This window comes from Castanea sativa, chromosome 2 (assembly GCF_040712315.1).
Source record: "Castanea sativa cultivar Marrone di Chiusa Pesio chromosome 2, ASM4071231v1".
Classification (NCBI taxonomy): Eukaryota; Viridiplantae; Streptophyta; class Magnoliopsida; order Fagales; family Fagaceae; genus Castanea; species Castanea sativa.
This window is the reverse complement of record NC_134014.1, coordinates 18,681,237-18,691,118: the sequence shown is the minus strand read 5'-3', so window position 1 is coordinate 18,691,118 and position 9,882 is coordinate 18,681,237. Positions and strand designations below refer to the sequence as shown.

The 9,882-nt window shown below is 41.2% G+C and overlaps 2 protein-coding genes across 2 annotated transcripts; one reads left to right on the top strand and one right to left on the bottom strand.

Moving 5' to 3' along the window:
- Positions 1 to 2,220: 2,220 nt before the first annotated feature.
- Positions 2,221 to 3,075, bottom strand: LOC142624998 (uncharacterized). The gene is made up of 2 exons (XM_075798713.1): positions 2,728 to 3,075; positions 2,221 to 2,619 (listed from the first exon to the last, which is right to left on the bottom strand). The coding sequence occupies exons 1-2, from the start codon at positions 3,073 to 3,075 to the stop codon at positions 2,221 to 2,223; spliced, it is 747 nt and encodes a 248-aa protein (XP_075654828.1).
- Positions 3,076 to 6,550: 3,475 nt separating this feature from the next.
- LOC142626068 (uncharacterized) lies at positions 6,551 to 7,292 on the top strand. Its single transcript, XM_075799842.1, has one exon. It carries the CDS (start codon positions 6,577 to 6,579, stop codon positions 7,105 to 7,107), a length of 531 nt encoding a protein of 176 aa, XP_075655957.1. The 5' UTR covers positions 6,551 to 6,576; the 3' UTR covers positions 7,108 to 7,292.
- Positions 7,293 to 9,882: the final 2,590 nt, after the last annotated feature.

Below are 9,882 nucleotides of genomic sequence, written 5' to 3'. Positions count from 1 at the left end.
ACAGCAAGTGTGGTCCATAAAATGAGCGTTTGTACAGCTTTTAATCCTCGGACAACCAGAATCGAGGCGCCTTTCTGCAAACTTTATTTGCTTCAAATCTCTCCTCGGGTAAGAAATCGCTTTTAAGAAAGGATACTATGGGGTCCATCGAACTAGGTCCTACCCTTATCTGATGAACCCAAATGGGGTCAACACCCATTCCACTGGGTTTGAACAAATCCTCAATGAGGATAACCCGAGGCAGAATTTGGGCTGAGGATGTTGCAAGGGTAGCCAGGAAATCAGCATGGGTATTCATACTCCTTGAAACATGCAACAAGATAAAAGATTCAAATTTTGATCGTAAATACCTAACTCGGATCAGATATTCTTGGATCTCTAGCCTCCAATGTCCCCTCTACCTGGCCGACCACTAATTGCGAATTCGAGAACATTTTCACTGATTTTCTCCCCCATTTTCTAAACCATATCCATTTCGACCGATAAAGCCTCATATTTTGCCTCATTGTTGGTAGCCGAGAATCCCAATCTTAAGGACTTCTCAAACGTATGTCCCTCTGGAGACACTAGAACTAGTCTCACACCAAATCCTCTTTGATTTGCTACTCCATTGACATATACCTTCCATGTCACAAGTCCTTGCATGAGATCATGCCAACTGATTTTTCATCCATGTCTAGCCCCTTGGCGTTAACTTCTAATATAGGCTCAGCAAACTTTACAACCAAATCAGCAAGCACTTGACCTTTCACGGAGGTTTGAGGCATATACTTGATGTCAAAATCCCCTAAAATGGTACCCCACTTAGCAATCCTACTCGTATAATCAGCACTTCGAAGCACAGATTTGAGAGGAAGTTGAGTCAGAACCACAACTGTATGAGATTGAAAATAGTGGGGAAGCTTACGCGCACCGTGCACCACCGTGAGGATTGCCTTTTCCAATGGCATATAATGTACCTCAGCCTCATGTAAAGATTTGCTCACATAATAAACTGGCTTCTGTATATTGTTATCAACCCGTATTAGAACCAAACTAACAATATGACCAGCCACAGCAATATACGCAAACAAAACCTCATCAATTTTCGACCGAGACATAATGGGCGGACACGAAAGATATTCCTTAAGCTGTTGAAAAGCTGTAGCACACTCCTCGGTCCATTTAAATCCTTTCCACCTATTCAGTAGCTGGAAGAAAGGCCTGCACCTATCTACGGACCGTGGAATAAATCGGTTGAGGGCAGCGGCCATTCCTATCAACCTTTGAACTTCTTTCGGATTTCAAGGAGGTTGTAAGCTATCAATTGCCTTGACCTGAGAAGGATTGACTTCAATTCCTCTGTGTGTTACCATATAACCCAGGAACTTACCAGATCCCACTCCAAAGGAGCACTTGGAAGCATTAAGGCGTAACTTGTACCTTCTTAGCGTTTGAAAAGTGTTACTCAAATCTGATACATGCATAGAAACCATTTTACTTTTCACTACCATGTCATCCATATACACTTCAATTGTTTTACCCAACTGAGGCTCAAACATTCTAGTTATCATCCTCTGATAAGTAGCCCTTGCATTCTTCAAACCAAACGGCATCACCTTATAATGATAATTCCCTGTAGGAGTGACAAAGGTCATTTTCTCTTGATCCTCTAAAGCCAAGGGTATCTAGTGGTAGCCCTGAAAAGCATCTAGAAAGCTCATTCGAGGATGTTCAACAGTGGCATTGACCAACTGATCTATGCGAGGCATTAGGAATGACTCTTTAGGGCAAGCCTCGTTCAAATCTGTGAAGTCGACGCAAACTCTCCACTTCCCATTCTTCTTCTTCACTACCATCGTGTGAGCCAACCATTCTGGATAAAATACCTCTTTAATAGCACCAGCCTCTTTGAGCTTGAGTACTTCTTCCTCGACAGCTTCAACATGCTTCTTAGATGAACGCCGAGGTGGTTGTTTCCTAGGCATTACGAATGGATTGACATTCAAATGACGACAATTGAAACTTGGATCGAACCCCGGGGCCTCATAAGCACTCCACGCAAATACATCCATATTCTTTTTCAAAAATATGACCAGCTCTTCCTTCTCCTGAGGTGGTAGCTAAATTCCTACCTAAAAGAATTTTTTCAGGATCATCACTGATAAGAACCTTCTCCAACTCTTCGCACGCATGCTCCTCTACCTCGGCAATCTTACATGTGGCCGAGGACATTGATTGCTATAAACCCCCTTCAGCTGAGGCCAATAACTCTTGCCCAGTCTGACGCAGAATTGTAGCCGTTATACACTGTCTAGCCATAAATTGACTCCCAATGATTTCCTTGATCAGTCCCCCGGATGGGAACTTCACCTTGACATGAAGAGTTGAAGAAACAGCACCTAGGGCATGCAGCCAGGGCCTTGCCAAAATGGCCGTGTAGGGAGAATAAGCATCTACCACGATGAAATCTACGTCTACAACCTCCGGACCCGATTGCACAGGTAGCCGAATTTGCCCTTTTGGAATGACAGCCTTCCCTTCAAAACTTATTAGCGGTGAATCATAAGCCGTAAGATCCTCGAGCTTTAGGTTAAGCCCCCTAAACAAGTCAAGGTACATAATGTCAGCCCCACTACCCTGGTCAACCATTACCTTCTCACGTCATAGCCCCTTATCCTTAACGTAACTACCAAGGCATCATCATAAGGTTAAATGGTCCCAATTTTGTCTTCGTCCAAGAAGTACAAATAGGCGGAATGTTCCCTTTAATCCTCTTCGGCTCGAGTCAGATTCCTCGGCGAAAGTACGTGACACAGACATTACCCTAGTAGGACAAGAGCCAGTCCTGCCAGGAGCAGCAAAAATAACATTAATTGTTCCCAAATGAGGCCTTGTTGAATTGTTCCTCTGATTAACTGAACCTGAATGGCTTCCTTGCCCATTGGGATGATACAAAAATTTTTTCAACCTTCCTTCACTAACCAGCTGCTCCAAATGGCTCCATAGTGTCTGACAATTCTCGGTGGTATAACCTACATCCTGATGATAGTGGTAAATGAGGTTCTGATTCCGCTTCGTATGATCTCTAGCCATCTTGTTGAGCCACTTGAAGTATGGTTCATTCTAGATTTTCTCTAACAATTGATGCACCGGTTCTCGAAATACCGTGTTGACTACCTGAGGAGTGGCTGAACCAGATTGCCTAGCGAAATCTCTCTTCGGCCTATTGTTGTTGTATCTATCCGACCTGAAATCCCTCATCTCCTGAGGGATAACCTTCGCCTTCCCCTTACCTTGCTGCTGATCTTCCTCAACCCGTTTGTACTCATCAATACGATTCATGAGCCGACGTACACTCTGAACTGGCTTTTTGGTCAGAGACTTCCTTTAGTCGTGCTCAGTTGGAAGGCCCACCTTGAAAGTGTTAATCGCCACGTCATCAAAATCGTTATCGATTTCATTAAACATCTTCCAGTATCTTTCAGAATATGTTTTCAAGGTCTTTCCTTCCCTTATGGCCAAGGACAATAATGAGTTCAAAGGCTGAGGAACTCTACTGCAGGTGATAAAATGAGATCCAAATGCCTTAGTGAGTTCCACGAAGGAATCAATGGAACCCGCTTTCAGGCCATTAAACCATCTTATCACAACAGGTCCCAAGCTAGAAGAGAAGACTTTGCATATTAAAGTTTCATTTTTAGAGTGTACTGTCATCCTCTGATTGAAATGACTTACGTGTTCCACAGGGTCTGTTCTGCCATTATAAATGGTGAACGTGGGCTGAGTGAACCGTCGGGGAAGCTTCCCCCTCTTGACCCTACGTGTGCAACGCCCTGCTTATAGCATCGTTTTCCAAGCCCTTGGAGGAAGATTTCTTGCCCCTACGACCATGAAGATCGTCTTTTTCATACTAGAAAGTTTCACTAAGAGGAGTTGTGGACCATGGCCTATAACTACTACCTTGGGAGCCCTTAGAAGAAGGATCAGAAAGAGATGGTGTTCGCCTCCGTCTCGCACGGCACAACTTCTTCTTCAGGTGATCAATCTCCTTTTGCATGGCCTTCGCATTGTCCTCATAGGGGATTCTACTTCCACCCCACGAACGACTCCCACCGGTGTGCACCGTATGCACACTACCCTCTCGATCCCTTTCTTGCTCAAGATGTTGGAAATGGTCCTCACGTTGGGACCCCAAAGACTCTGCATGATGCGTACTTGAGCTTGCCATAGTATTCCAATTTCTTCAATACAAGGTTCCCCACAGATGGCGCAAATTGTAAGTACACAATTTGTATCCGGACCCAACAGCGTGATGGGTTTAAGCCCAAAAAGCCTTATACAATCAAATTTGTAGAGTGTGGGCTTGAAACCTAGGTTTTATGGATATTGGATAACAAATATGGTGGGCTAGATTGCCATTATCTACACAACAAATGGATAAAATAACACTCTCCTCGGATGTAAGCAGAGAATGACTTGTATTGCCTTTTCTTCTCCAAACAATAGATTAAAATTGAAGATGATATGTATAGTGCTTTCTTTCTTTCTTTTCTTTTCTCTCCCCCTTTTTAGAATGCCTCTCTTTTCCCTTTATATCATCCTCCCCCTTTCCTCCATCTTCCACGTATGGATCAATCAATGATTCAGATACTTGTCTCATCCACCGCCCTCTGGAAGTCTTCAAACAACAGCTGTAAGGCTGATCTATACTGTTTAGATGTCATTTTCCCATTAATGCGACCAGATGAGTAGGTGCAGAGTCTTTAATGTAGTGGTAGCAACTTTTTTCATGATATTTCTCATGCGTTCTTCCTCTCTATAGTTGTGTGGAACATATCTTTACCCAACAGACCTTCCAGCATTCTCTTCCAAACATCATGACACGTCGTTCGATCTTCACTTGACTTGGCCGAGGAGATGCCTCTCCTCGGACAACCCCATCAACCCTTCCAGCAAGAGCTTGCCTATGGACTTCAAGGCTCTACTCGAACGAATTAATACCTCTAAATCAGGCCTAAGACCCAAAAACGTATTTTCACCATTCTGCCCCTCACATGAGTTATGAGTTATGGAAACTAAAAACACATTTTGACTGTTTTCAGTTTTCTTAACTCATAACTCGATGGATTTTTTGTAATTAAATACACATGGGGGACCCATAGCCGTAACTTTTGACCGTTTTTTTTTTCACTGGGTTCGAGTGATCTGGGTACTAAAAAAAACCTGCATCGAGTGATAGGTATGAGACCCACAAACAGTGTGAAAAATATTGAGTGATGGGAATTGAGTGATGGTGCCAAATGGGTGTGGCATTTTAAAGTGATGAGTGACGGAAATTGAGTGACAAAAAAAAAAAAGCATCCAAACAGCCCCTTAGTCTCCATGTAACTCAAGTCTATGGTCTTGTACCCATCCCTGAAGTCAATCCACTGCCCCATCCTCCACACTATCTTCTCCCACTCCACCATATACTAAACAATCCGTCAATACAAAATAGAATATATACAAATTGTGAATTAAAGAAATGATGATTTAACATTTTGAAAAAAAAAAAGAAAAGAAGTTCTGACCTGGTTACAATGATCTTGCACTCTTAATTCCAATAACAAAATCATTTTGAGATATTTCATAACTTCTGACTTGCTAATAATTTTATTTTTTTATTACTCTAGTTTTGGCAAATTGATTAGTTCAATCTGGGGGAAAAAAATTATTGTGTTAAATAGGAACATAGATTTGAACAATTTGAGACTTTGGTCAATATAATTGGTAAGGAGCTCCTTGAGACAACACAATCAGAGAGTTAATTGGGGACAGAATAATGAAATTATGGATGCTAGCATGCTGCATTCAACTTCAAAAAATAAAAACCTCTATACCTAATCCTTTGTATTCAAGAAAGAACCATTGCAAACCAAATTCCTTCCTCTGTCTCCTCGTGCTCCACAAATCTTCCATTACCGCTTGAATCTGCTGCCATCCAGGAAGTCTTGTGTTGGGACATAATGCCAACTTCAATTTATAATTGTCTCTAATATCTCTTGGTTGGGTTAAGTAAGCTAATACCAACATTGACAATGTCAGATATACATGGTCTTATTCTGGTACAACTTTAAATTTCAATATGATTTCAATCTGATCTGTAAAAATTAGATTATAATATTTACAAAAAAAAAAAAAAAACCTAGCTTTTAGATCACTTTTTCCATGATTTTTTAGTTTTTTATGTAAGAAAATTGGCTACGTAACTGATCTTAAACTTAAAAGACTCAAAGATTGCATGCAAAAGAGATCGCTGCATCAGCATGGAAAGCAGAGAGATAAATTCGTTTACGTTTCTAGCCTACACCAGGAACAAAGTCACAAGCATTGTACATTGTCAAACTTTTGAACTCAGTAGGACCCAATTGGACCCCCAACCCTGACATGAATAATTGCACATTCAAGAAGAAAAGATACCTATTTTCAACTGTACGTGTCTAGGGTAGGGTATGTTTTAAATGCTTAATGACGTATGATTTGACGAAATAGGCTCTAGTATCCCTTATAAAAGGCCAAGAAGTATTGCTATTTTGAACCATCCAGAGACCAAAGATGACTACCAGCAAATACTTCCTAGTGTTGCTCCTTGGAGTGGTGCTTCTAAGCACTGCCTCAATGGCTGATCACCATGAGTCTCCCAAACATGAGCACAAACCTCCTAAGGGAGAAAAGCCACCCCCAAAACACAAGCCACCAACCCCACTCGATAGGGAAGTGAAGCCATTCCCAGAACACAAACCACCAAGCCGAGGTAATGAGCCTCCAAAGGGTAGGGGAGAGAAGCCACCACCACATGATCATCACCCTGGACACCTTCTATTGGAGTCATCTTCCATTAATGGCAAACCTCCTCCAAAGGGAGAAAAGCCACCACCAAAACATAAGCCACCAACCCCAGTTGAAGACGGAGAGAGAAAACCATTGCCAGAACACAAGCTACCAAAGGGTAAAGGAGAGAAGCCGCCACCAAAACACAAGCCACCAACCCCACTTGAAGATGGAGAGAGAAAGCCATTCCCAGAGCACAAGCCACCAAAGGGTAGAGGAGAAAAGCCACCGCACAAACCACCAACTGCCAACTGAATGCATAGCTAAATGTTTAGAAAATAAGAGCTACAACTTATGTTATCTTCATGTCAGTCACTGTTCTATACATGGAACAGTTTCTAGTAGTAGTGAACAATGTTCATGTCGTGTACTCTACCCATTTTAGTGTATGTAGTTTGCTCTGTTGCTTATGAGTATATTGACATGCAGTTATATATGCATCCTGGTACTACTATCTCAATGAGTTATCAAATGGTTTTCTATCGGACAAAGAAGAACAAAAAGTCACGTTTGCATTATATATTCTCGTAAAGATTCTAACTTTTCGTAATATTGACATCTTATCACATATCTCAATCGGGACCCTTGATTCCCATGAAAGGAAATTAAGAATTCACAAAAATTATTCTCAGCAGAAACAATTAATAATAATAAATAAATAAAAAAGCACCAAAAGAGTATTTCCAGAGACACCCTCCCACGGTTGATGCCAGGGACTCGCACGAGACCACTGGGTACGTTAAAGAATTTTGATCCAAATTTAATGGGTAATTATGAGATTTTTGAAGTATTATAATTGTATATTTTTTATTTTCACATAATTGTAAATTTTATTAATTAAATTTTTTTAAAATTTATAATTTTTATAATTATAAATTTTACTAATTAAATTTATAATAGAATTCTAATTTAAACGAGGGGAAGAAGTCTTTACGATAATCAATAATCTTTCAAATATATTTCACTACGACAATTTATTGCAAAGCAAAATTGGTGAGATTTATATAGTGTCTCATCATTAGATCTAGTGGGTACTCTATGTGGACACCAAATTCTTGGGACCCACTTGCCTACCCCAACTTTTTCTGTATGTTAAGAGAGTGACGTGTGTGTATTGGCGACACTAGGATGATTTATGTGCAGGTGAGTCTCTTTATTTATTTAATTTTTAATGACTCGGCACTACGTGATCGATCACCTAAAATCTAATTTATTTTAATTACCTAATTAATTAACCAAAGAAATTTCTAAGGCCTCTAAACTAATAGAGGAAGGAAAAGTTTTAAATGAAAGGTTTCAAACTTAGAAACTCGATTACATACAGGGAAAACGTTACATATCACACAACGCCTATCTAAAGAATAATATCTAATTTTAATTTAAGCAATTGGGGGCAAAGGCCTTTTACACAAGTTATCATATTTATGTGGTATCATATTTATGTTACAAAGAAGGAAAGTAGGAATTACTTGGTGGTGGTATCATATTTGGTGGTGGTATCATATTTATGTTACAAAGTTTCATAATGAAAGTAGGAATTAAGTATTAGTAATATACTTCTTTTTTTTTTTTGTCGGGGTTAGTCATCACGGTGTGAAGAGGATAAAAGTATGAGACAGATCTCTCCTCGTAGAGCACGACGGAGTGGTGTTGACATGAGGTGGGTCGATGGATCAATATTACAAGGACATGTAGTGGACGGTGGCAACATTGAGTCTCCGTCGGGTATTGATTAGGTGTCATAGATTCCTAATGGGAATTAACCTACATCACACGATATGTTTGATATGACTTTACTTTATCTTCATACAAGCGTGAATACTAGGAGTTCTTGCATTACACGTTTGACCATAATAAAATACTCCTATATGAAAGAGAACTCTATAAGGAATGTAGAATTGAAAGAAGTGTTATCCTACAAGGAAAGGGTCCTGGCCAAGGCATGAGTGATAACCCTACACCAATATAAATACCCCAAAAAAACCCTCGAATCAAGGTAAGCATAATTAACTCGACTCTGGCACTCTAGGGTTAAGAAAAAGATTCTAACTTGACCTTCGGAGGGTTTTTGGCCGGCACCACACTGGTGCTCTCTATAAGGTCCTTTATTTTCTTTTTGTAGGTGTTGTTTCGGTTTGGGAGTGTTTGCAGCTTACTGGTGATTTTTTCGGCATCATCAGTTGGCGCTGTCTGTGGGAAAAAGATTATTTAGCCTTTGCTCAATTCCTGAGACAAAAAGTTGCATGGTACTCACTCGATCGATGGCAACAACCAACCATCAAGGTGACGAACTGCACGCCACAACTTTGGAGAGGCAAGTCCAAACACTCGCGGTGGTGGTTGAGCACCTAACCAAGCAGAATCATGATCTGGAAGAACAACTGCGGCAAAGGAATGCACACCCAAGCGCACCAGAGGAAGACCAGGAAGGTGCCAGTCCGGAGGAGAGGAACGCAGAAGGGCCTGAGGGTAGCAACGCTCCGACTAGACCAGAGTAGTAAGAGACCAATCAGCCATCCGTCTCGGACACTTTGCCAACTCACATAGTAGCCGAGATGCAAGAGATGAGGGAACGTATGGATGTGATGATGAATGCCCTTAGAGAACGAATCTCCAGACCTGGACGACCTAGTCCATAGAACAGATTTGCCTTTCACAACGCTCGTGAATTCATGCCCCCTTCCTCCAAAGTTTCGCATGCCTTAGGTGGAGAATTACGACCGATCTAAGGACCCATTGGATCACTTGGAATCTTTCAAGACCCTCGTGCATCTTCAGGGCGTATCGGATGAAATCATGTGTAGGGCTTTTCTCACCACGTTGAAAGGGCCTGCAAGGGACTGGTATAGTAAGCTGACACCTAATTCCATCAGCACTTTTAAGGAATTAGGCGCACAGTTCGTATCACACTTTATCGGTAGTCACCGACATAAGAAATCTACTGCGTGTCTGATGAACATTAGGCAACGAGAAGACGAGACTTTAAGGTCATACATAGCCCGCTTTAACAAGGAAGCCCTCTCGATAGAC

Coding starts and splice junctions, on each gene's coding strand:
- LOC142624998 (XM_075798713.1), bottom strand. CDS start 3,075: ATGGCTAGAGATCATACGAAGCGGAATCAGAACCTCATTTACCACTAT. Junction 2,620..2,727: donor AGGGAACATTCCGCCTATTT/GTACTTCTTGGA, acceptor ATGGTTGACCAG/GGTAGTGGGGCTGACATTAT.
- LOC142626068 (XM_075799842.1), top strand. CDS start 6,577: ATGACTACCAGCAAATACTTCCTAGTGTTGCTCCTTGGAGTGGTGCTT.